Source organism: Pseudopipra pipra, chromosome 12 (assembly GCF_036250125.1).
Source record: "Pseudopipra pipra isolate bDixPip1 chromosome 12, bDixPip1.hap1, whole genome shotgun sequence".
Taxonomy (NCBI): domain Eukaryota; kingdom Metazoa; phylum Chordata; class Aves; order Passeriformes; family Pipridae; genus Pseudopipra; species Pseudopipra pipra.
Genome location: NC_087560.1, coordinates 17,388,305 through 17,415,631, shown reverse-complemented (window position 1 = coordinate 17,415,631; position 27,327 = coordinate 17,388,305). Strand labels below are relative to the sequence as shown.

The window sequence follows — 27,327 nt, the reverse complement described above, 5'->3', positions numbered from 1 at the left end:
TATGAAACTCCCATGCAAGTAAGTGCATAATATTTAATGAATTGAATCTGGTGCTATAAACAGGCATCTGCCCTTGCGTGCAGTGCTCCTTCCTTGTTAACCCAGTGCACAAAGTGTGATGCTTTCTGGCACATGCTTTAATAATTTATTTGGAATATAAGTTAGCTAAGCCTTAAAGCCAGTGGGAGCAATAGAGGCTGAAGCAAAAAAGGAAACCAACCTGTGTGCATTGGTGACATTTGTATAACCTGGGGCTAAAACAGGTAAATGATGAACCCTGTCCTCAAAGTCACTTCACTTCCTTGTGTGTGAATTTGTCTCTAACTCATAGATGGGTTTGAACTTTCTTGTGTTTGTCCTTTGTTGGGTGGGTTAGAGAGCCAGTTGATGGAGCTCTCTTAGGACTCAAGGGGTATGAGCCCTGTGCTGTTCTTGGCCACATACTTCCTGTATTATATATTATCTTTTTATCTAAAAATGGGCATGCTAGCTGCCCGATTTGATCGTAGTACAGATACTGGTGTTCTTGAGCAATCCTGAAACTGTGACCATGTGCTTTCGTGAGGTGAATGTCACCACTGTGCAGACAATAAAAGTTCTTCTTGCTGAAATATTTTCTTTGACGTGTTTGTGGTCATAAATGATGAGACTTCTGTGTTTATTCTAAAACCTCATCTAAACCCTTAAAATCTTTTCTCTATCCTTTGAAATGACCCCGTGTCAAAACTTTTCTTTCTTAACAAGGCTTGGGAGTAATTTCAGTGTCGCTGTTGCTGCTTCAGTATTTTTCTGGTAAATCTATTGGCAGGCAACAAATTCTGTAGATGAACATGTAGGAGTAGGGCTTAAGTACTTGTTCCTGCATATGTGAAAAATTGAGGAAGGATGAGAAGAAGTGGGGTGCAAGTTTTGCATGGCACCTACGTGAGGACTTGACTTACGTAGGTTGATCATACGCTTTTGCTTCAGGGCAAAGTGTATCTTATTTATGTGTGTATTTGTCTGTCCTTTGTTGATAGAAACCTCTCTGTATGCATTTTGAAACTCTGTGAATATCTGTCTGTGATTTAGGAGTCTGTACTCCAGAGGTACAGAGAGAGAGAAATTCAGTCACATAGAGAGCTGTTTGATAAAACAGATATGAGAACTTTTGTGTTTGACTTGCATGAGTGCAAATGTGGGCACTCAAATATATGCAAATATATGTGTGTGGGCAGGGGAAGGTCTGAAAGAACCTTCAAAACAGTAACCTTTAGCCAGGTAGCTCCTCTGTCCCAAATGCCACTCAAACCTACTCTGCTACTGAACTTATTATTATGCAGGAAGTGCTTTGTTCATGTGGCATGCACGTTGTCACACTGAAGTCACATCAATTCCTGAGAAAAATTACCTTCCCTTCATGCCTCGTGCGGTACTGAAAATTGGGAGCAAGGGATGTGGAGGAGAAACTGAAATACAATTGTTCTGCTGTCTCACAGCAGATCAAACTGGAGTCAGCTGGAAGGAGGAGTAGATCTGAGGCTGCTGGTGGAAAGGTTCAGAACTTACTTTGTATTTGCAGGTAACGTGTTCCCCTGTTTTTTTCTTGTTGTAGTCTTGGCAGTTTATTTGGGCCGGCGTTGGTGGCCTGTTGAAGAGGTGGTGAAGACGGCTGATCCTGCTAGAGATGGGCTCCTTTTGGTGAGGATGCTGTTTTAAACAGTTGCCTTTGCCCTGGAACTTCCCAGCCAGAACAATCTTATGTAATTGTCTCTGGCCTCCTGCAGCTCCTGCTGTAGGACCTGTGGGATCTGGGCTCTGTGGCTCACCAGGTACTTCATGTCTCCATTACAGTGACATGCACCTTTAACCCTCTCCAAACAATTTTCTGCATGCAGTTTATTAGTCACCTGTGGGATTTATTTTCTTCTGTTTTTTTAATTTACTCTCACTGCCTACTAAAGGAATAATTAGATAAACTGAATTACTGCATTAGCAATAATTTCACATGTTATTGTTGCTTGACTGACTGTCTGGTGGGAGGTGTTACTACCCTTTGGAGCAATGTCTTATCTAGCTAGTTAGGATTTTTTTTTCCTTGGATAATGTTGATACATTTTATGAAATGGTTGTTATTTAATAGTTTCTGTATCAATAATTCTTTTTCCAAATAAATTATTATAAGACGATAGAGCTACTTTTTCATAATTCGAAGGATTTGGGTAGCTGAAAGTCAGATGCCTACTGCATGTGAGCTTTGTGTTGCCATGAGGTTATTAAGTCAGTTTTGTTTCATACCCAACCCTCTGTATCTTTGGTCCTGAATGATTCCATTTCTTGATCATCTTTCCCTAATATCTGTCACACATAGAGTTTAATTACTCACAGAATTAAATCGGCTTTTTATGGGTAACTGAACTGGAGGGATTTTGGGATCCAAATCCTTGCAAGATAGAACTTGGAGCACAAACACAGGCCTTGAAGCTTTAAGCATCTGCTGTATCAACAGAGAATGAAAATAGTATCTGAAAATAGAAACCTTGCCCCTTCTAACTCATTGCTAAGAGGTAAATTGTCATTATTTGGGAGAACTCTCATTTTCTTTTTCAGCATTCATGTGAAGCTTCTTGGCACCAGTTTTTACCTTGATGGCCAATGTGATCTTGTTCCTTTATATTCTTCATCTCCCTGTCCTGTTGGTTGTCTTGGAAGAAACACAGCACAGACTAATTGTTCGTGTTACAGCTGGATTATATGATATTTGGGACAGACTGTTCATCTTCTGTTTTGTTTAGTGTCTACCTCAGTAAGGTCCTGGCCCACTAAAGCTCTTTGATGCTGTGGCGAGACAGGTAATGGGGAGAGGTGACCAGGCCAACACAGTGAATCCTATCTTTATTCCACTTTTGGGTAGGATTAGATTGCCTTGATCTTAGTTCCAAATCTGTGACTGGTTTGCTGTGACTACAGTCAAGTTACTCCTGCTGCTTTAGAATTCCTCTCTGTGACATCAGGAGATATGTCAAACCTTATAAATAAATAGTTACTAAATTATTCTATGCCCTCTGGATAGAGGGTGAAACACTGGGAAAAACTGTTTTTGTTATTCCAGCTGAACCAATTCATGAGGTATTTTCCCCAAATTAAGTGTACATGTTTCCTGACCTCCTCCTTCCCTGCCTCTTTTGATTTTGAAACCTTTTTTATGAGATGCAAAATACTGTTCTCTGCCTCATTTTTCTTTGGTCTGTTTTTGTTTGTTCTCTAAGGTCCAGACATTTGCAGAAAGGATTGTCCTCTTTGTTCTGAACTACATTATTTTTGGAATGCTGGAAGGGAGTTCAGCTAATGATGCATTCTTTCTACCTCACTCTGCCACCGAGTGTGCCAAGATACTCTGGAGGAACGGCGAGGCTGTTGCCTTTTACTCGGTCAAGATGAAAGGTAAGGTCATTTCAGAGACACATTTCCATTGGTTCCTAATAGCTCCAAATGTAATCCTTTTGTTTATCTTTCAGTATAAATAATCCTGGCTCTCATTTACATTTTTATATGAAATCTCTCTCAGAATTAATCTGGGGAACAAACCCTCCCAGAATTTGGAAGCCATCCATGTGACTTTCATTTAAACACGATGGTTCCAAAGCCTCTCCTCAGTTATGCTGAGCAATCTGAGGCAGTGGTTTATCCCAATAAAATGGGCTTTAATGCAGCCAAGTAGAAGGTCATACATCTAGGAACAAAGAATGTAGGGCCTATCCACAGAATGGAGGGCTGCATCCTGGAAAGAACGATCTGTGGAAAAACAGTGTATTGAGAGTGGGTGGTGGAAAGAAGTGGAAGGCTCCTTGGATGTGTAAGGAGCAGTGGCTGGATTGTGTAGAGGAAGGTGTGTGCACTAGATCAGTCCTGAAATGCTTTGTCAGTTTAAAGGATGGTGATTAATTAATTTTGTGATTGATGAACTAGCATAGAAAAGAAACAAAATTTTAGTTCTTTAGTGATACTTGAGCTTTAGTGAAGGTCTTTTATTAAACAGAGGGTTTGTATTGGTGCAGGTACATTGCTGTTAACGAGGCTGGAGTGGAAGAGGCTTCATTAGAATAACTCCAGATATGCAGTTGAGTGTGTGCCCCCATGTAGGAGCTGGTTACCAGTGTGTGTTTGATTCATCTTGATACCAGCAGCTTAAAACCAGAAAAGGTGGAATCTTTGGAAGTAAAATGTGTTGTCCAAGTCAGTGCTCAGTAGCTATCCATCCAAAATGGGAGAATAAGAAACAGCTTCAGAGCTGCACAGAGATGGTTTGCTTTGGATTCCAGAGGAATCCAGAGAGATGGTTACCAGTGTGAAGGTATCTTCTCTTCTAGATCCCAAAGGCCAGCAGGAATAAGATGTTCTGCTCTTCAGCTGCCTTGGGATGGAGAAATCCTTATTGACAGAGAGGTGTGGCTTGTACAGCACCATGGCTGTACAGTGCTGCTGTACCATCAGTGATGAATCAGAACTCAGCCCATGATAAAGGAGCCTTGGCTGTATCTGTGGTCATGCTGATGAACTGGTTTGTAATGGCAAACACTTCATTGCCATAGTACATTTTCCTTTAAGTCAATAAATATTCCTGAGCAAAGCTTTTGGAAAGAAACACTTGTATGGGCTGTAATGATTCATACTTCAGTAAAATAAATGTGCACAGTAGTCTGTTATGGGTGGAGTATTAGCCAAGTTGAAACTGTTTCTGAGTAAGTTGAGAGTCACAGTTTGGTTTTAAATCAGGTCCACATAAAATACAAATCCTTCAAGTCCAGCTTTGTCAGCATCTGCCTTTTCTTGCCAGTGGTTTTTTTCTTTGGGCAGCTATATTTGTTAGTTTTTGGCTTGTGTCACAAATTACTGCAGTCTTTTGCCAGAGCCTTTTCGGGAAGCTTGAAACTGATTGTTTTTGCTGCTTTTTGCAATTTGATGTACGCATTTAGAAAATAATTCCTCTTTCTGAAGTTCTGTGATTTCAGTTTCATACCAGCCATGCTCTGGCTGATCCCATTCGCTCTACTTTTTAGAAGAACCCTGGATTTATTAGGCCCAAAAGAGACTAAGATAAATATCTTCACTTAGAAATTGTATTTCACATGATTAGTTTAGATGTTTGTTGGTTTTTTTTTTTTAATTTTTTTTTTTAAAATCACAATGTAATTTCTTTTTGTTTTTACTGTCCTGGTCAGAACATTTAGCAGGGGTGGGTTTAACTACAGGACTTTATATTGTGCTGGGCCTCTCTTACAGCTTCTGATCCTAGGAAGAAATTATTTACCTCTGTGCCCACCATGTGAATCTGATTCCCTTTATTCTTATGCTTTGCAATTACCTGGCCATTCTTTGTGGGTTTACGTTCTTAGTAATTGAGACTCTCATATTGATGTCATTTTCAACTGTATTTCTCATCTGTGAATTTTCCATTATCTACAGCATGACAAAAACATGCTTCAGTGGAGCCAAATAAGGCAGAACTGCTCTGTGGAGCCTGGCTGTGTGAAACATAAGTCTTCTGGGTGAATCATAGAAATGGTGACCAAGGAGGAGAGTCTGTTCTATCTTTACGACGGATTTAATGTGCCGTTATGCAAACTAAATTTTCAATGGACTTCAGTGATTCCAGTTAACTGTCTTGGCACTATTGTGAAGTCATTTCCATTTGCCAGTTCCTAGGTGGCCTGTACAAAGTGAACTTGGTAATTTTGCTCCAGTGCCCTGCTCTTATCCATCTTATGAACACCCTTAACTGGATCTCTTTTTTAATAGTCCAGCTAAGGAGGGACAGATGGTCTTGAGCACCCGTCTTGCTCAGAGATGCAGTAAGTGCAAGTCAAGGTTTTGAGACAGTTTGGCACCTACTGGCACTGGCCATCCTGCACCTGTTGTGTAGAATAACAGAAGACTCATTCTTCAAGGCTATCACTTTTCCTGAGCATTAGACACCTTTATTAAAGCAAAATTTATTCATGACTACACAGATCATCAACTTACCCTCTCTGGTATGTGCCTATTCCTGTCCAATGACAGGCATGCAGCATTTACCACTGGGTATATAAAGATTGATGAGATGTACTAAGCCACTAATGAGGCTGATAAGACACTTTGTCACGTGCCAAGATAAATGTCTCCAGTTTTATCTATGTCAGCAGCCTCCATATCAGACAGCTGAGGAGTTAGACCTCACTAAATGTAGCTACTTAAAGGTACAACAGGAAATGACAGTTCCCTGCTCCTGTACCTTTTTCTGCAGACAGCAACATGAAAATTGAAATATTTTGCAGAAAGCCTTCCTATAGATTCTCGTGTTTTCAGATCTCGTGTTTACAGTATTTACTTCATACTCTAAATCTGTGTGAAAACCCCAAAAGAATGTGTTTTTTGTAGTGATGTAGGATTAATTGCCACGGTTACTGACACTGCTTTTGTGCAGTGAGACCATGTAATTCCCTGGAAGTTTTTCTTTTTTTATTTATTGAGGACTAGTAATTACTGAAAGTGGACTTTTATTCCACCTTCACATAAATGCCAGGAGAATGTAGAATATTCATGGTACAAATAAATCACTGAGGAAGTTGGAGGGTGCAATGAGCCAGGAATGTCTTAGTCCCTTTAAGAGCAAAACAGAACAAAATTCCTTTTTTATGTACATCCTTTTCCCCCTACTGTTAAATATATTACTGTTTCTTTAACACACAGGAGCTGCCCAGCTGTGGATCAAGCAAAGGAGTCAGGTTGTCAGAGCTTGTCCCTTCCCTCCTGACAAACCTTAGCAGTAAAAGTGTGGAGAAGGATGGTGTTCCCTGTGATGTGAATCAAACCAGCCTTAACCAAATTTAGTCCTCTGAGAAGACTGTAAAACATGCACTTGAATCAGGAGTAAATGCATTCTTGGCTTCTCATTCATTCTTTAGAGATGCTCCACAAGGCACAGTTTGGGAAAACCTGACTGCAAAAACTTTTAAGCTGACATAGAGTCGGCAGCAAAGCAACTCTGCCTCAATCTCTGCTTTTCCCTGCCCCAGAGCCTTAGAGATGGTCTTTGGAAGTGGCTCCCCAGGCAAAAATCCATTTCACACCTTTCTTCATACGAGCCTTTGCAGATTTCTTTTGATACTTTGGTGGCTCAGGTGCTTTCTCTAGAAGTAGATCCTTAAAAAGATAACAGGATTTTATTTTTCACTGATTACATACATTTCTTTTAGGAAAAAAATAAATCAGAATTGAAGTTAACCTGACAGAGAATTAGCTGGAATCTTGTTGGATAATTGCTTTTGTCTCCCTCTGTTTGCTAGCAATAATATTTTTAATGTGCATTTCTGAGGCAGATTGGAGGTTCTGGCTGTAATAAAAATGAAATGACTACATACCAGTCAAGACATGAATTCATTTAATTTTATTGAAGCCAGAACCTTTGTTCCCCTTCTCACATACAAACTCACACAATGGGCTGACCTTGGGTTCTACTCTGCAGGAATATTCCCCACCCTTTGCACAAGCACCCGGCCTGCTCGGGGCCTGTCCAAACATGTGTGTGCCAAGCCAACTTGTTCAGCAGGGAAACAGTCAGTGTGCACAACCTTGTTTTGTTTGGGTCTGTTGGATGTGGGGACCAGATTGCTGGTTTTTTTCTGGTTTGTGGCTCTTTGGGAATGCTGATGGCCGTCTGCTTCCCTGCCCGGGTAATATCTGTTTGCCATTTCGCTGGCTCCGGAGTTGGTCGTTTGGCACTCGTGACCTGACCAAAGAGATCAAAGGCTTTCAGAGGGCAGACTGCATGAATGCTTCCATCTCCATCAGCAGTGCCCTTGTTTCCCCTGTCTCCTGCCTCACCTCAAAACTGTGTTTGTTTGTGTGTTCCAACGAAGAAACAAACCTCTCAGCCAGATGTGTGAGAGCCCAGTGGTCACCTCCGGGCCACCATCAGCTTACAGTAACCTCTGTCCATTGGATGGGAACTGGGGACAAAGTGGCCTTTGTTCCAAAGGTTGGTTGGTTTGTTTATTTTATTTCAAATGCCTGTGGGCTATGACTCTCCTAATATGTTTCCCAGGGACAAGGTGAGGAATGGCTTCATGGTTTCTTTTATTTACAGTGCCTTTAGACATGACAAGTTTTTGTCATCTTCTCAACACAAAATTAGGAGCACAGACATAAATCACGCGGCTCCTGGGATTGCTGCACAGCAGTCTCGGCAGGATTTATAGGAGACAGATTATATGAGATAATAATAAACTTATAAGGACACTTGCAACGTGTAGGAATCCTTAAAGAGTTCATGAGGAAAAGTTCGTGCCTTTCTTAGAACGTATGGTGCAACTCTGCTGGGATCCAACATCTCTGTTGGGTTGGCAGCTAACAATGGGACCGGGGATATACTCAATTTTTTGGCTCATGAAGAAAAAGAGTAACTACCCATCATGTGTTACAAATATTGGAAGGTTATAAACACCACCACAACCCAGCCTTTTCCAACAATGTGCTGAAACATGTGTTTGAAGTTAAGCATGCACTTTGATTAAGCAGGAGTGAACAAAGCCTGGATGTGAATGGGTGGTTATGTAGCTACATACTCTTGTTGTATGGCTCAGATGTGGATTGTTGCTAAATGAACAGCTACAACCTTGACAAATCAGTGTCTAGAATTAAATATAATCATGTATTCTGTGCTGAATTGGCATCCTAGAAAATAGAGTAATCAAATTCAGGCCTGGTGAGTATCAGCAAAGGGTACTGGACACCAACTCAAGGAGCAGAAGTAGATCTCAGTTTAAGATAGTTAGGCAATGAGATAAAGAAAAAATGGATCTATTAAATAAAAGTCTAATAGTGGGATTTAGGAACAGCCATTTAATAGAAGATAGTGAAACTGTGAAATAGGCCTTAGTGAAGTGATGACAGTTTCATGTCTCGAGACACTGAAAACTAGACTGAGTGGTCCACTGGTAAGCAGTAGGAAAGAAAACCAAGAAGGTCTAGATGAGATTTGAGCAACAAGGTATGAAAATGTGATCCTTTTCTGTTGTAAAGGCTGGGCCATCCATTTGTATTTGACCTGACGTGTACCCAGATAGAAGCATCATAAAATTTTCATAAATATTTTCTAAAAATGAAAATAAATGAGTGAGATGTTTCTATGCTGACTTTATCCTATATGTAGGTAGTTGGTGAAGTGATGTTGGTCATTCAGTTTGGGGTTGAGTGTTTATGCTACAAAGTAGTTGAAGGTTCTGTTTTTATGGTATTCTGCACAGAGACCATGGGAGCCTTTCTTGTAGGAATGATTAGCTTAAAAAGGATTGGGAATTTTCTCTGGAAGGCTTCTTCTCTGTCCAGCTGCATTAGGCAGGATGGACGACCTGAGCATTTAGCTCATGCTCTGTTGTGTGTTCAGTGTATTTCATAAAAAGAGTTTGTGGGATGATTTACCAAAATAACCAAAAGCTAAAGGAGTATACTGACATTGCATTCAGGATATTGATATCTCTTTGGCTGTAGCTCAGTTATATCTTTACAGTGAGCTTTCCTGTGTACCTGGATGGTCTGATTCTGAGGAACCAGAGTCTGGAAAGTACTCTGGTGAGACCTGTCAGCCAATGTTAGGCAGGTCCTCTCTGTTTGAGGGCACAGATCTTCCTCTTGGAAAGTGTTTTACTGTCTGTGCAAATGCAGTTCTGTTGGGATCATCCTCCCAACCTGTGGGGAGGTACCAGGGCAGTATCTGTGGCTAGAATCACACAGCAGTTACCAGTTTTGTTAGCAAATTCATGGTTTTTTACCTTTCTGCTTTCAGGGAGCCTGTGTGATGGTACAACCAGTCAGTGTTACTTGCTGCCAGTCTTGGATACTATATTTGTCCGGAGAAAGTGCAGAAGAGGTGGCCTAGGGATGAAAATGCTGCATGATTTCTGTCAGTCTTTCCTGGCTGAGGATGCCTTGGGGATCAGCTGCCCTATTTCTGCTGCCATGTATCAAGGTAAATGGTTTGATGTGGACACGTTAGGTAAGGGTCATGTATAATGTATAATTTTCAATATGGTCTGGGTAAGATTGTCTTCAATGTGTAAGAGTTCAGTGCCCTTGTCTGAACCGAGCTGTTGTTAGTGTGCAACTGGTTACTTTTCCAGAGACATCTGGAATTTCCTGTAGAAAGGTAGGCCAATATTTATGTAAGACAATGAGAAGCATAAAATTCATATTGCCTGTTTGACATTTTGTGTTCTTATCTCACTCTCTTAGAACTATGTCATTGCCCTAGACAGGGACTTACACATTTTATTTGACACCAGAGGGAAAAGAATCATAAGATGTCAAGCCCACACTGTGCACTTAATGCTCTAGTAGATCCTGCATTTGTAAGAAATTACATTTAATAAGCCAAATACCCAGGCTCTGCTCAGTCATCCAGTCACATCAGTACTTGTGTTGTATTGACTGTCTGAACATTTGTCACTTTTAAAAGATCACATAGTAGTTGCATATCTTCTCTGTGTTCAGGTCAAAGTTCTGCTTTTGCTAGCACAATTCATGGAAAGTATCTGTGCTCACATTATTTATAAAACTCTTTTATTTAGAAAAATATTTCTTTACTGAAGTTGCTTTCTGTGGTCTTTACTAAATTTTTGGGGAGATGCTTTGATTGGCTTACAACTTTACAGCCATTTCCTAACAAGTATCAACAACATTTTGGCTCTATCTGTTTTTTCTCTTGGTTATCATGTACCATTGAAAGTATACAAATGTACTTCAGCAGGTACTTCTAAATTCAGGAAGGGATAGTATTGACATTCCTTCTCTTCTCCCAGTAATATCCATTTTTCCTATGGCAGATGTCAGAGCTTTAGGCACTGTGGATGAGAAAGCTGCATTTTTTATTTGTTAACACGAGCTTTCGTCTCAAGTTTAGAGCTAATAGTGAATAAATCTGACTTGCATCATGTTTTGATTAGGTTTTCTTTTATAAAAATACCAATAGTGTAAGTTAATTTTTGAGCATATTGAAGTCACTGTCTGTTTTTAGTTTCATTGGAACCACATTCTCATACTTGGATAAGTGAATGCAACCTTTTACTCTAAATCTCTGCACTAAGATCTCTGAAATTGGACAGTTTTCACCAGCTTGGTATTTAAGGTGCTGTAGAAGCCTAAAAGGAAGTAAAAAGCCATTTAGCAGATACCTGTATTTTGGTATATATGTTACTTTCAGTAGCTTTTATTGGAATGATTAATTTAGTTGGGATATCCTTGGATAAAATTGACGCCCCCAAGCTGCTCATTACTGTAAGGCAAATGTTTACATACATTAGGGTCTTGTTTTGCCATCCCATTGTTAAACTCAACTAAATACTGAAGATAAACTACCCATTTTGTATTATGAGGAACTACAGTGGACAGAGTGTGACAATAATTTTGTTGTTTACAGATTGCTGTCTCAGTGCAGTTGATGAACTGATGAGATGATGGTTGAGGAAAATTTAAAAATCCCCTTTGAACTTTTTGAACTATTTTTCCTACAGCAGGACATGTGCAGATGCTGCAGACATCTTAAAGAAGCCACATATTTCAGTTTGATAACTGAAGCAAACCTAACTTTGATTGTTTACCCAAATTATATTGATGACCAATGCTCATCAATGTCCATGATTTCAAGTCCTGTCTTTCTGCACTCAGAAGGAGATAATCTAGACTGAAGCAGAGGGACAGGATTCACTCCTGCCTGTTCAGGCCATCCCACATAGACTTTTGCTAAAACCCCAACTAAAACATAGAGGAGGAAATGAGAAAAGATTTCCAAAGGAACTAATGAAAATCGGTCTGAGAGGATTTCTGGGATAGAATACTCTTCCTCTTCCCCTGTACTTTGCACTCATTCATACTTTTACCCCTTGGTTTCTCCTATTCAGTTTGCCAGAAATTCCTGCAGGTTTATCCCGAGGAGCAGAAGCGACTGTGGGAGGTGGAAGCACCGGGAGATTGGAGCCAACGAGTGAATATCTGGTTAAAAATTCAGATGGAGTTATTCCCTTCAGGAAGTGAGTTAAAACAAGCAGTCGTGAACTCGGCCATGGTAGTTACAGTTCTGTAAAGATAAGACATGTAATCAAGGGTTGGGTGGTGATCATGGAAAGGTGCTGTCTCTGTTGGAGAAACTACTGAGTGTGCAGTCCAGCTCCCTCATCCTTTCACATTAAACAGGATAATTCTTAGAAATTATGAGGTAATGAAATGGAGCCACAGAGCATCTGAGAGATACTGAACAAAGCACAGTCTTGGCATGAAGTGGCTGTAACTCCCATTGCAGTGCACTCAGAGCAGGGTAGAAGTTAGCCCCAAAAATTCCTGTTGCACAACACGGTGTCTGGGTTATAGACAGGGGTTTGTTTCTCTGAAATTGTTGCAAAAAATAAATTTGTATGGCCAATGGGCAGTATATTTAATTACCTTCAACTGCTGCCAATACCATTCTTGGATGGGAACACAAACATTTTCATTATGGCTTTTGGAAGATTCCAAGTACTCTCCTACAGGGTAAATCCTTCGTGCTGGGAGAATTTTCTGCCTACTTCACAAAAGATAGCAACAGAGTAGGGAAACTTTTTGACGGTTCCTATGTGGATCTCATTGGTATAATCTGTTCAGCTGGCTGGAGGATCCAGACAGGCCCCTCTGCTGCGTGCACACAAGCTGTGGTAAGCACTAGATTCCGAAAGAAGGGCACACACTGTCTCTTTCTGGAAGTGCAGCAAGGAGGGCTCCAGAGCAAATTGCTCCCATGCCTTCCCACATCCATCCTGCTTCATGTTGGCTCGGGGACCTTCTGCTGAGACACTGCGTTTCATCTTGTCTGCAGCACCCACAGGAGAGTTAAGTCAGACTTTAGCCCTAGGCTGGGTTCCTCTGAAGCCAATATATCTGTGTTCCTCATGCTTTAAATCACCAAAACCTGGGGTTGCTCTTTCCTTTAATCCATCTTGCTAAGTGAAGTTTATTAATGGCAATTGAAGAGAACTGTGATCAGATCAAAACCCAGCAGATCCTGGAGGCGAGTATACTTTTCTTTTTTCTTTCTTCTTTTTGCCATCTTCTACAAAAACAAACAAACAGACAAAGAGAAACGACCCAAAACATGGGTGAATATCATTCCACTGGAGTGGCTGTGAGTAAAAAAGACATGTGAGGCTGCACGTAAATGACATGGTGTCTGTGTGTGCTTATATTTATTTATAAGGATTGTGAATTGCAATATGATCTTTATAGTGGAAGGGAGCAGAAGCAAGTGAGTTTGGCATTAAAATATATAATAAAAATCTGCTTTTTAATCTATGTCCTCCACTCTGGTGCACAGCTCACTGGGCATCACTCTTTACACTAATTGTAAAGGGCTTTATTTCATCCATCTTCAGTGGAAAATCAACCCACCATAAAACTAGGATTTGAAAGCATGTGTTACATTTGTTATATCTGTTTTACATATACAGTCTGCTTCTCATGCTTGTATTATCCCAGTACTGTGCATATTTTGCACCCAGGGAAATACCAAGGGAGGGCAGAGAGCAGATAACACCTGCTGAAACTAGGGGAGAGTTTCCCTGCTTTTGCTTTGTCCTAAAGGCAGCCTTATTCTGTCTAATAGCCAGGGAGGAGATAGCAAGGGAGTTGTCTAAGGCTTTTTGCTATCTGTTAGTGGTAGATAAAGCAGAAACATCTTCTGAGTGCAGGAATCCTTTATTCCTGCTTCATTCCTGCATCAATCCTTTATTCCTAATCATCTGACCCAGTGTGTGCTTCCCATGCCGATGAAGAGAAGCTTGTGTTTCCAGAGTTGTGGTGTAGGGACACAGAGGGGAAAATGATGTGAATGGAACCCCTGGAGTTCCATGTTTATGTGTTCCACAAGTGCACAGTCGTCCAGATCACGTGCAGGTGTGCAGAGGACACCAGGACCTGTTGCAGTAGGACAAAGGATGATGGTTTTAAACTAAAAGAGGATAGATTTAGGGTAAATATATTGAAGAAAATTTTTACAAAGAGAGTGTTGAGGCACAGGCACAGGTTGCTCAGAGAAGCTGTGGCTGCCCCATCCCTGGGAGTGATCAAGGCCAGGTTGGATGGGGCTTGGAGCAACCTGGTCTTGTTGAAGGTGTCCCTGCTCATTGCTGGGCTGGATTAGATGAACTTTAAAGGTCCCTTGCAATCCAAACTATTCTATGATTCCATGATTCTATCTTTAGGGGCTCGCTTGGGAGCAAGGGCTTCATTCGTACTTGTTCTGTTATGCAGAAAGCAAAACACAATGTAATTCAATGTTGTCAGCTCCAATCTGGATCTATGGCAACAACTGTGAAAATAGACAAGTCTTATTCTGCTCTGATTTCTTAGATTCCTGTTGACATTTGCAATGCTGTGTTTTGGAACAAAATTACTGAGAAGAAAAATTGAATATTTTGCTCATATTATATTTTTTTTTCCGCACCAGTACTCAGGATTGAATGCCATTAACGTTCTTGTAAGAATTCTATGGTCACAGATATTCCAAAACAGGTTTCTGTAACCCTGAGGTCAGAATTTTAAATTTTGCAAGGTTCTGTGGCTGCATCTAGTGGCAGTTCATACCAACTGCAGCATTCTGTTTACTGCAGCTGATACTCCTGTTTGGATGTGCCCAGATACATAGGCCCATGTACACACACATACTTCTGTCTGCAAACGTGTATCAATAAAAATAAAATTTTTTAACGTGTTGTCACACATAGCTGCAATTATTCATTCTGAATTAATTCTTATTGTTTGAAAAAAGCAGAGATTTAATTACAGCAAATAGTCTCAGTAACAGGAACATGGTGACATTTCTCCTCTGGGGCTGATTGAAGCAACAGAAATCATTTCACAGGGTTTGGTTGTGGTTGCTAAATCTATCAGGCAGTGAGCTGAGCTGCTCTGAAGTACTTTAGTAATATGCATAAAGCATGTAAGTGTGAAACTTGTGCAAAAGTAAGCAGACTGAGAAGAATTAAAATCAGTTTCAAGTGATTGCTTATAATCCTTCGTCTGAATTGGTCAAAGTACCTGCATTTGCTGAAAGGGAGGGAGGGATGGATATGAGTCTTCCATGTGTAAGAGATAAATGGATTATCTATTTAGTAGAACTTTCAAGACCCAGAGATATTTTGTTTCTAGTACAGTTGTTCACCTTAGTCTTTTGTGGTAGTGACATGTAGCACCCTGTTTTGTTTAATTAACAGAAACAAGGCAGGAGGGGTTGAAGGTAGCATTCAGGTGGCTTTTTCTGGTGTGTTTTTTAAATGGAAATAGCCATGGAAGTCTGCTAATGTTTTTTTCTTTTAAATCTCTTTCTGGGGCAAAATATTCACCCCATTTCTCCAGAGGCAGCAGTGGGCTCTCATATGGAGAATACTCCAGCCAGTAAACCCAGGCAATCAGAAGTGGACCAGATGAATAAGGTACAGTGACTAATTTGCTATTTTATGATTTTGTTTTTCATTGGTGGCCTTTTCCCTTTTTAGTTAAATAGTGAGGTTTAAATATGAAAGACTGTCACAGCTACCTATGGGTGTTTTTTGCTACTCCTAACTACATAAGTCTGTGTAGGTAATCCCAGCTACATTATATATATAAATATATATATATATATATATATATATACACATACACACATGCATGTAATTGATACCTGCAGCTAAGTTATATAGCTGTAATAGTTTGAGAGGCTAAAGACTGCAGCAGGGTTTTCACTACATGTTTTAGTTTCATCCTTACTGAAATAAGGGATCTGTAACCAAGCTGGAATTCAGAGAATTGCAAGGTCTGTTTATGGACTGGCTTTCTGAACTTCCTCGTTGTTCTTCCTGTGCAGGGGCTTGAGTTGTGGCACCTTTAGAATGAGTAGGCCAAACTCTTTATGGTCCTAATTATTTTATCCCACTACTGAGCTGTAGATCTGACTGTGCTTAGCTTTTGCAGGACCAAGGCCTAAACCAAGGTGTGAGGTTTGAATGAAGCCTCAGCCCAGGAAGGGGTACACGTATTTGAGAAAACAAATCACAGTAACGAAGCTTTTTCAAGTAATAGAGAGAAAGGAGAGATGAGTGGAAGCAAAACAAAGAGCTGTAGGGCTTGTTTCCTCAGCACATTTTGGTTGCCACACAATTAAATCAGTTTGTTTTCCTCAGGCATGTGTCTCCTGAGGGAGCTGTGGCAGCTCTGGCCCCCGTGGTGCACGTTCTTGTGTGATGGGCTGTGGTCATGGCTCCAGAGCCCACCCAGCCAGATCAAGGCTCCCTGTGCTCCCAGTTTTCTTTATGCTGACACTTCTGGGAAGGCAGGCAGAGCAGCAGGAGTGAAGCTGTTCCATACAAACAGTGCAGCTGAGTTCCTTGCCTTGCATGTTCATGGCAGACAGAGGGATTTTATATTGGGATCAAGTCACTGTTTATCTTGTTTGTGTATTATTTGGTGTTCCTTCTGTGTCGGCTCTAATTTCAGGGTGTTGAATGCTTTCCTGGTGCTGGGAGAGGGGCAGGAGATGCCACAGAGAAAAAAGATGACACAGCAGCAGCAGGGACTCTAAACCCACAAGGTCCTGAAGAAGAGGACTTGGAAAAAGGTGCAGGCAATACTCAGCAACACAAAGGACTCAGGAAAAGAGCAAGCCCCGGGGACTTGGTTGGAGACAAGGCCACCAAACAATTTAGAACTACACCATAATTGCTGTTTCAGAAATCAGCAAATTCAGTATAGTCTTAAAAATTGTAACTGACTGTTCTTAATTTGTGACACTGCAGAAATTTCTTCAGGTAAGATGTAATTTTTTTGCAACACGTGCTCTCCGTTTTATGTTTTGTTTTAAATAAAGCTTTTGTTTACTCAATGTCCTTTCCTTTTTCTTCTCACCAAGTAATTAAGTAGTAGCTGAGCCTAGTTATTTCCCTGCTCTGAAAAGATTTTATTGGATTTCATGAGGTGTCCAAAAGGGAATAATTGGAGGGCTTGTAGGTACTGATGTAAGAAGACATTTCTATGGAAACCACATCCTGCATTATGGAAGAGAGATACCACAACACACGTTGGTATCAGAATGACAGTTGTAACCTTCCTTTCAGAGTGAACAATTGATCTTGAATTGCTTTCATTTGAGCTTTTCTAGCAGAAAAATCTGCCTTAAACCCTGTGGTGGACAGGATGGCACACAAAGGCCATTCATGCAGGAAAAGTTTGGTGCAGAGAACAGGAGAGTGAACAGAGCTACAGGCATTAAACTGCCTTTCAGTTCAGGCACTGTTACAATGCTATGTGTAAGTTCAGGGTGTAGGACTTGGTGTAGATTCCACATTGCATGTTTTATTCCATGTAGGCTCTTTGCTAATGTTTTGCATTTGATGAACTCGGAAATATAACATATTTCACTGGATTGCTCATGTTGTGGCTTGGTAAAGAAATTTTGTTCTTTTACCACAAGCTGGTTATGTTAGAATATTTTATTTTTTTTTTTTTTTAGTGGGGACTTTCTAAAGCTTGAATGTTGTGTTAATGATTACAGGTGAAAACTGTAAGGATCAGATCTTTAGTCCAGTGGCAGAGAAGGCTTTGCAGAGAGATACTTCAGTGCTGAACAGCAGTAGGGGCCTGATGAACCTGAAGAGATCCAGCAAACTGTAATTCTTAAGTCAATGCTTTGGAACAAGGAAAGGTAGCTATTTCTTTCCAGATACTAATCCAGCATTTCCAGGGTGACAGTTCTGTAGGCAGGCATTGTAGGTACACTGTGGGGATGTGTATTTTCCCCCCTGTACAGCAGAATTGCTCACTCATAGCCCTGTCACCCTGTTTTGGTTTAAGGTCGTGATTTAATGTAGCATTTATCCCTGTATCCAAGTAACTCCTTCCCCCTTGAGCTGCTCTGTAAACCATATGCCTGAGACACATAGAAATCAGACCTTCCTAGGTATCTCTTAAAAAAAAAAAAAAGCTATAATTGGAACAAGTTTTTGCCAAGAGAATTAAAACACTGGATCGTGTGCCAGCCTTAATCACGTTGCTATGGTTCTCTTGTCTCAAAGAAAGTGCATTTAGGACTAACTTTATAGTCAGTTAGTCTTCAGATTGTTGAAAAGTCACCAAGAGTGTGCTATGAAGACTGCCACAAACTCCATGTCCTCCTGTGCAGCATTCATGGTTAAATACAAACCTTTTTTTTAAGAAAAAGAAAAAAAAGAGATATTTGTGAAGACTTGCAATACCAGTTGTGCCTAAGTATGATAGAAAATCATTATATCTACTCCTGAAAGCTGATTCTGGTATTGCAGGAGCCTGGCCTCATGTCTAGTTTGCACATTATATTGTAATGTTGGGGTAAGGTAAGCTGGGGTTGTTACAGCAAGTGAGGAACCTTAAGAAATTTAACCTGAATTAAGTCTTTCTAAAAAATTTTATCTAAGAAGGCCCCAGGAAATGCTATATGAATTTATATTAGAATAAAGGAGATGGATAAAGTACTGTGTGTGGAATGGGCAGACAACTAATGAGATTCAGTTCATTCTATATCTGGAGATACTTTGATTTAGAGGAAAAAAACATCAATTTTTCAAAATCCTCCAACTGAATTTAAGTTTCACCTGTTAACCAGTGATCCACAGCCTGCATTAGCACCACTTTACTGGGCCTTCTCGCAGAAAAGTTGCTGCTTTCCTCTGTGTGTGAATTGTCTTTCCTGAGTTTGTTTAGGTTTTAGTTTTCTAAGTGTCTCTTTTTCATCAGAAATTCACATGGTGGCACCTGGGCCTCTTAGAGAAGTCACCAAAGGTGCATTTGCTGAGGTGGTGTTGGCAGTGCTCGATACTCTCTAATCAAAGTGATCACATCATCCTTCTAATCAAAACTTGTGACTTATTAGAGCCAGGAATTCTGAGGTCCTACTTAACTGTACTAAACTCCTGGGCTACAGGTTTCTTACAGGTTTCAGGATGCACAGGCTTGCTCCATGTTAGTTCAGAAATGCTGACTTACAGAACAATTAGTCTGAATATTGATTTTGTTTCCCTTTTTTCTTTTTTTTGGTTCTATTAGTGCTGTAAGGTATCTGATTAATTCAGAAGCCTGGACTTGCAACTCTTTTTAGCAGTCTGAAGCTCTTCTCAGATCACAGGAATCTTAAGAGGGTCTGAAGCAGAAACAGATCTAATATTTTTGCTTTCTTAACAGAACAGCATAGAAAAAACCCACCCAACAGCACAAACATCTTTTTTCTCTCAGTGGAAGTTCTTTTATTTGAAAGAAATCTGCATTTACTCAAGGATAGGATGGTTTCAGAGCGCTGGAAAAGTTGGCAAAGGCTTGAAAGAGCATTCCAGTTCTTGGAGTTAAGTTTTCAAAGCCTTAGATTTAATCTCTTTCTGAATCTACGCTCTGGGTGTGGTGTCACACAGTCGTGTTTCTGCTTAGGAGATGAGGTGAGTGTGTGTGTGTTTGTGTGTGAGAGGGGTGGCAGGTCTGCTCAGAGGGAATTTGTTCCTGTAGTTCTTACAAGCACAGACACTTAAGTTTGGTCTGCAGTGAAGATGTTAGACATCCAGCTCAGTGTTAGCAGTGATCCAGTGGGTGTGTGCCAAGTGAATAAAGCATTGGAATCGCTCTCAAGACAAGTAAACATATGGATTTTAAGGCTAGAAATTTCATTACGTTAATCTCTCCTGATGCTTCACGTAATGAAAGCCAGACAATTTCATGCATGGTCGCTGCATCAAAAAAATCATTGGTTTTGGTTGAAACAACCCGTTTTTTAAGAAGGATTGTTTTGATTTGGCAGTTTTGGTTTTCAGATGTTGGGCAGCGGGAAATCTGCCACGTTCCTTGGCAAGTTGTTCTAAAGTTTTGTCTTTACGAGTGCATCCAGTTACTTTAGTCTGAATTAATTTTGTTTTAGTCCCCTGTGATGGATTTTGCTGTTCTGTGTAATGCTGGGCTGTGGCTGTCGTGCTGTCAGGATTCTTTCAGCGTGGGGATGGAGACCTTGTGGTCCGTCACGACATCAGTGCACAGCTCTGGTTTTTGGATCTGCCTCTCTGAGGCAGATTTTCCTGACCTTGCTTCATTCTCCCTGTCCTTTCAGATAGATTTTCAATTTTTCAGATTCCTCTAAGAAGCCTAAATATCATTAGACCCTCCCCCCATTCTGGTTCCAGTCACGCTGAGTGTTCCAGGACTGCTGTGACCTGTGGTTCTAAATCATCGTGGGATCCTTTTGTGCTCGTGGGTGTTCTGATGGTGACCATGCACTGTAAAACTTAATTAAGAGGTGTCTGTTTTAAAGTGTTGTCTGTGATGGCTGCACTGAAAATGCAGCTGATCTTGTGTCACCTGTGTCGGCACCACGAGATGGCACCATTACACAGCGTAACTGTGTCATCATCTCTTGGGGGCTTGAGACCCTGCCCAGGATTTAAATGCATCACTCGTTGGCTTGACTTCTTCAGATGGAGGATGAGGGTGTGGTAAAGCTTGTCTTGTGTTTGTCGTTCAGGCTCATTTATCTGTGGAGTTCTTATTTTTTAAAATATTTGTGAAGCCAAGGAGAAGTCAGAGTAGGACAAAATGCAAATTGCATCCAGACTGGGCCCCCCATTCTCTTGTCTCATCAGGGGTGGGACTTTCCACATAGTATCTCATTGTTTTCCAGCAGATTATTCTGTCTGTGTTCAACAGATAACTCGAGCATCTGATTTTTCATTTCTGTCCCTTCTCTAACACATACTTTGCATCAGAGAACTCCTGAGCACTTTCATGTAATAGCAGCTGCCATGTAATATACTGGTAATACTCCCAGCATTAGAAAAGAAAGGATGGTCTCTATCTGCCCTAAAGGTTAAATTTTCTTCCTTTGCTACTGTGTTTTACACATGACAATTTCAAAGGAGAGAAGGGCAATTAAGTAAGCAGATGATTTTATCTAAATTTTATTTTTTCATTTTTTGGAAACGTTTACTATTTAGTTAAATTGATAAAACAAAACTTTAGTGCAAAGATAAAGTTGTAATTAAAGGCAGGTCTCCATCCTAATCAAAGTTTGCAATACAAACATTTCAAGGCAAGTTGTTCTCCATTCTTTCACTTGCTGTTGCAAAGCCCAATGCTATCTCTGTTTTTGGGGTGATTTCCCAGTTCTTCAGGCCTGCAGTATCACTCCATGATTCCTGTGGCATGATACATCTCCCTGCTAAGAGGAGGGAGATTATCTGAGTTTATCACATCAGTAACTTGGGCCAACATCAATGTATTATGGGATCAGTTTGGACACTCCTGGAATTCTCTTGAAGCATCTGCTAGAACTCACCTTATTGAAATTTCTGGTGCCTTCTTTCTGCTGTGGTTTTTGTGTACAAATCTTAGAGGTTTGGGAATAGAAATTAAACACTAAATAACCACTTCTGACTTGTATTACTCGATTCTGCGAAGTGAGTGATCCAGAAGACGACCTAACAAGTAGGTGTCAAAGTAGAAGAGAATTGGGGATGTTAAAATCCACATTTTAATGTCCTTTCCTGTGGATGAAGAAGGGAGGGAGCAGTCTGAAATTCAGCTACATGGATTCTTGATAACATTTGCATATTAAGGATGTTGCAGAAAAAGAGGAAATTAACGTGTCCAAATAGAATTTCTGCTTTGTAAAATTTATTGCTCAACTGCATAAACAAAGAATGCATTCAGCTGTAGTTCATTGTTTGGTACTGACTTAGGCCTTCCTTTATGTATTTTTGTTACAGATGAGAATGCAATAAAATATAAGTACATGGGAGACAAAATTAGAGGTTTGTAATTAGCCTGCTTTGCAATTTCTTTCTTCTTGCAGTCCAACTTGATGGTGAAGTCTCAGTTTAATCTCCTCTGTTTGCCCTAGACTTTATCCTTGATTTATTGAATTTTTCTATCTTGAAGGTTGTTGGGGTTTTTCTTCAGCGGTGTGTTTTTTAAGAAATCTTTTTGGTTTTAATTTAAACTGAAGGCTCCATTTTTGGAAGATCAATGAATTCCATCTGGAAGAATTCTTTTCTCCCAGCCACCTGACACTTAGATGAAGTTGAACTTTTTTTTTTTCCTTCTCAGGGAGGAGATCAGAGGTTGCATTCACCATGATGAGTACATTTGGGATGTCGGTATTCATTCACCAGCACTGGATTTGTAAATTAATAGCTCAGCCTCTCTGGACTGTGGAATGTTAAAGGTCAGCGACCACGAGAGGAGAAACACTTCAGAGCTCTGTGTGCCCTCTGGCCAACACAGTGGCCTTGGCTTAATGGCATTAATTTCATGCTGCTTTTAAAGGATACAGATGTGCAGCATACCTTCAATCCTCCTACCTGGAACCACTAATCCCGTCCCAGCTTTCTGCAGGGAGCGGGGAGGGAGAAGAGTAAAACCCTTCCTAAAAGGATTAGTTCCACTGACTAATTTTCTGAGTTTCTCCTTGCTTGGCATGTCCCCTCTCCTCCAAGCCTTTGATAAGTATCTTAACTAAGATGCATTTTGGTAAATGCTGTCTTCAAGCAGCATGATATAGAAGAGCCTTCTGATTCCCCCGCCCTCTGCAGATCTTGGGGCTGGTTCAATCTTTTTTAAAGCTATTTCACTTGTGCTGCATGCAGAGCCCATCTGCTGTAATACAGACTGAAATGCCGCTTTTATCCTTGTTTGCGTGGAAGGTTGGTGGGTAAATCAATTGGAGTGAAAGACACATTGTCCCTCTTTGCTCCATGTCACAAGCACAAATATCTTCCTTTTAAAGTGTCTCTTGGTAGAAGCCAAAGCCTTTGGCACAAGCCACCTCTGCTAGCTTGACCTCTTTTGTGCATCTGGGATGGAGGAGCAGCTCTGAGAAGCACAGAACAAAACCAGCAAAATAGCAAGAGAAAAGGTCAAGAAGGGGTCTTGCTCCCTGTAGACATCAGAAGTTTCTGCAAGATGATATTTAGCATGTCCTGCCTGAACAGTTAAGGCATCAAAGGCACGAGCACTTCGATAGGTAATATCCTCGTGAGTTGTCAAATAGATTGCAGAGCACGTTGCTCTGCCACGCTGGGGGTGGGAGGGAGGGACCTTCTGTCTTTCTGCTCATTGAGGTAACTGAGACTGGGAGCTTCAGAGAGCCTTTGCTTCCACAGATGGATATTCCATGCTGTGCTCTGTCCTTGCCTGGCTTTTGACTTACAGGCCTAAGCTCACAAAGCAGTGCTGTGGCCCTACAGGGGAAGGGGAAGGCAGGTTTCTACCAAAGACAGAGCTGACATCAGTTCCAAGTAATAGAAGTGCTTGATTTTTGCCTCTGTGTTTCTGCCTGGTTGCAGCCTTGCAGTGACTTACTCTCAGACCAGGCAGTCTCTCTGATGCAGCATCATTACAGTGACAGAGATGATTCCCTGTACCTTCCCTTTCCAGCAATAGGATGTGAAGGGGAGGTAAGACGTACTTGGGTAATTCACCTCTCAACATAGCAGGGTCAGGGCAACCAATATTGCCTGTCCTAGCCAAGGGTATTAGTAATCCAGGAGGCAGACAGTATCCTGCTGCTCAGGACCTGGAAATGCAGGGAAATACAACCCTGGCAGCTTTGACGCTGGATTATTCTCTATTTGTGGCAATGGATTGGTGTAACTCTGATCAGAAAGAATCATCTCTGCCAAATCCCGTGGTTGAACCCCTGCCCAGGACAATAAGCTCATATGGTGAAGGCATGGGCTGTGTTCTTCACTGTTATAGATTTTCCACAGTCCCCTGGTTTCATCTGCAATTTTTGGTGCCCAGGTGCAGTTCTGCCTCTCCCCTCCTGTGCAGGGGTAGCTCGGAGCCTCAGAGCACTCTGCTCTCCCTCACAAAACCCTGCCAGTGTCTGCCATCGATCCAGAACGAGTTTCCCGGGGTTCACTTGTCCTAACTTAAAAATAAACGTGGACTGACAGGTTTTAGATATAATGCCTGAGTAAAAGAAAGAAAACAGGCAAGCACAGAAGAGAACTCAATTGATAGAGAAGCACATGATACAGTGCCAGTTTGGCTACAATCTTTCCTCATCCATGGTGAAACTCACTGTGTTGCTGCTTTCTGATGCTGACCTTGCTCGTTCAACAACCATATTGGGGCTCATCAGACCTGACTTCTTGATCCCAGCCTCAGGGTAGTCTGAGCCCCACTGTGTCCTGACAGTGGATATTCCTGGGAGCCAATATCCCACACCATGCACTGAGGGAGCAGCTTGAACCCAGAGGTGCTCAGGCTGTAGTTAGTGAGCAACTAATAGCACCACTTGTTGAGAAATACCAGCTGAATCTGTGGCTTCTAGTGCTGAGGAGTGAACTGATTGGGAGGAAGAATTAGCCAGGATGTATTTTGGGCTTTATTGAATTTCTTTAAAGCTTTCCAAGTCATTTGCAAAGGCACGGATGAGAGCTTTAGCAAGATGGTAGGTTAAGGAAGACAATGAGGCTGTTGGCTTGGAGAAAGGAGGGTGAGGAATTAAAGCTCCTTTGTAGAAGTAAGTCTCTTTCTTCATCAAACTGTAGTTTTGACCTTCCTAATTAATGTTGTTGTTTTTCTTCTTACTGCAGTGCAAGCTGTCCCAGCCTGACCTGTTGGTTCACAAGATGAAAGGGGTTAACTCATCAGAATGGAGATCCCCTCTACTGGCTTATCCAAATCTTTACTAAAAGTGTGATATATCCATGAACACAAATAGAACAACACATCTAAGAATTATGTATCTGGGAGTTTGAAGGAGGGGAGTGAAAAAAGGAAGAAAGTCTGTGTTGCTTTGAGGTTATTTTAAAAACTGAAACTGAATAGGTCAATACCCCTTAAGCTTTTTGGTCTTTAATTCTCTTAATGGTATGGCAGAAATCGTTAATTGTATTATTAAAAAAGCTTTGAAGACTGTATTAATGTAATGTGACCTCGGATCAGTCAAGATCACATTTTCATTATGATTAAAAGATTCCTTGTCCTGAAACATTGATCTCATCTCCAGCTGGCTGTGTCAGCCAGAGAGGGGCTGGCTGCACGGCAGGGCAGTAGATGGCAATATTGCCTTTCATTCTGCAGCTGCTCTGGGAGAAATGCTCACCTCAGAAAGGGGCCGTGAACTTTTCCCCTCAGCTTCCAAGAGCAGGTTTGCACTTAGAGGCTGTATTAAATATTCCAGAAGCCAAATAATTCGAAGTCCCATTTTGAATCCGAATTTCTTCAGTTACTCATGTCAAGTGCTTGAGTTGATCAGGCCAAACAGGCCTGATGCTGCATGTCAGCTCCGAGAATGAGCATTTATTTACATGTTGGGGACCAGCAGCATTGTCTTGTAGCAGGGATTCAGTGAGGCAGTATATGACCCCTGGAAGTGACATCTCCAGCTTGGCTGTTGTGATTTGTTTAGGTTTTTGTTGAGTTTTCCTCCTTTCTGGTGGATTTTCCACCTTTTCAGTGAATTTTTCACCTTTGCATCAAGGGAGTGAAAGCTGTATCAACTCCTTTAGTTCATGTCATGACTGGGGAGGGTCAGAAGGTACGTAGCCAACATGTTGTCTTCCTTTGCAGTGTAATATTTGGACAGACCTCTCAGAAGATGGGAAGAGACACTTAGTAAAGAGCCAGGATTGAGGAAGGTGTGTGTTACAGGGTCTCACACACACTGGCTGTGCTGTGCCCTCGTGTGCTGTGCTGCTGAGTAGGCGGACAAGGATTTCGGAAGGCAAGTGACATCTGGGGTCAGGGATTCGTGGGAATGAAATCTGCTGTGGCAGCTCGAGGATACGGGGTGTGTAAAGTGCTACTCCTTCCGTGTCCTGTGGGCATATGCCAAGTGTCTCTGCAGTTTTGTGAGGTACCAAGGTAATTGCCTTAAAACCCCTCACCACGCAGGGTGTTGCAGGATGGTAGCACGCTCTCTGAGTGATGGGAAGCAGAGAGGTGTGCTGGCTGGTGTTAAAGCTTCAGTGCTGCTGACTTTTCTATAAATAACTGCTGTCTGCTGTAATTGGTCGTATCACAGTCCATGGTGATCTTTTATATTATTGCTGTCTGCTGGAAAACTCCTGGAGGCGTAAAATAGATAGCGGGAAGTTCCTGCACCCAGCCCTGTGTTCCCCCATGCAGCACAACAGGCTAGAGCAGAAATAGTGTTTATCAGGAGCTGATGGAGAATTTTCTGCAGCAGGAAGGATGGAAAAAAAAGAAGAGATTGCACCTCTAAAATGATAGCAGCAGGCCATCTCTCCTGCAGGATATTGCTGGGTGTGTTGGAAAGAGAAAATCTTTGTAGGGTTTCTAGTGTGGAACTGAATGGGTGTTATTATTTGTCTCTGACTTACTTACAGGTATTTTTCAGCTCTCCATAAAATAACAGTGTCTTGCAAGAGATTGAAAACTGGAGAAAAATGTCAGTAGTTGACTTGTGTAAGGTGTGTGTGTTTAAAATGTGTAGTGTTTTCTTATCCTGAAGGATTCAGAACCCTTCACAGACCAGGAATGCTGAATGCTCTGTGACAACCCCCTTAAATACAACCATCTGTATTTGATATGAAGCAGAACACTGAGGTGAAGCTGCTCAGCACCTGGAATTGATGTTTTTATTGAGGGAGGGCAGAAAAGCACTGGACTTAGATGTTCAGGAAAGGATTTGAGTGGAAAGGGTTGAATTGCCAAGCTTCGCTCAGCAGCGAGCATTTGAAACAGCGAGTGGCTCTGAGGCCAGCAGGTGAGTGTGGGTTGTGTCCCCCACACTGATTTCATTTCTACCTCTGTCTTAAGCTGTATTTGCCCCTCTCCACAGTGTGGTACCCTGCATGCATCACAGAATCCATGCTTCACTGGCCTCATAAAAACTTTGCTTGTGTCGACAAAGGATTTATTAAAACTGAAATCTTTCCAGCATTACACAGAAGCTGGCACAGAGAACAGCTCTGTGGAGGGACTTGTCAACAGCCTCTCAATTGACTTTTGCTGACTGATATTTCAAGATTAGATGCTATTGTAGGGCATTTAATGTAAGAAATTGCTGGGAGGTCTTAGCTTCTGTCCTGGTTATTTGCTATTGGTGGGAACTCTTTGGTTGCAGCAGTTTGGTTCTTTGTGATGTGGAAGAAGCATTGAAAGTCCACATAGCTTTGAGTCAGACATGTATTTTCCTTCAAGATATGCCAAGAAAGTGTCAGTGTGACAGAAGCAGGGTGAAAAGTCTACAGGGAAGAGAACAGCAGGATACTTTCTGTGGCCTCAGACAGCCCTACCAAGAACTTCCTGGGGCCTGGCTTGGAAGCAAGCTGT

At 41.4% G+C, this 27,327-nt stretch overlaps 1 protein-coding gene across 10 annotated transcripts in view; it reads left to right on the top strand.

Moving 5' to 3' along the window:
• LOC135421018 (protein FAM169B-like) overlaps nucleotides 1-23,072 on the top strand; it is a 47,957-nt gene extending 24,885 nt beyond the window's left edge. For 7 of the 10 annotated variants that reach the window (XM_064669137.1, XM_064669139.1, XM_064669135.1 and 4 more), the window contains 6 exons: nucleotides 1,595-1,680; nucleotides 3,249-3,423; nucleotides 9,803-9,985; nucleotides 11,913-12,041; nucleotides 15,394-15,470; nucleotides 16,513-16,897. In XM_064669137.1, the coding sequence (XP_064525207.1) occupies nucleotides 1,595-1,680; nucleotides 3,249-3,423; nucleotides 9,803-9,985; nucleotides 11,913-12,041; nucleotides 15,394-15,470; nucleotides 16,513-16,734 (872 nt within the window). In that variant the 3' untranslated portion in view covers nucleotides 16,735-16,897. Of the gene's footprint in view, nucleotides 1-1,594; nucleotides 1,681-3,248; nucleotides 3,424-9,802; nucleotides 9,986-11,912; nucleotides 12,042-15,393; nucleotides 15,471-16,512; nucleotides 16,898-17,566; nucleotides 22,083-22,125 lie in introns of those variants that run through there. The other 3 variants (XR_010433826.1, XR_010433825.1, XM_064669142.1) reach the window with 3 other exon arrangements.
• Nucleotides 23,073-27,327: the final 4,255 nt, after the last annotated feature.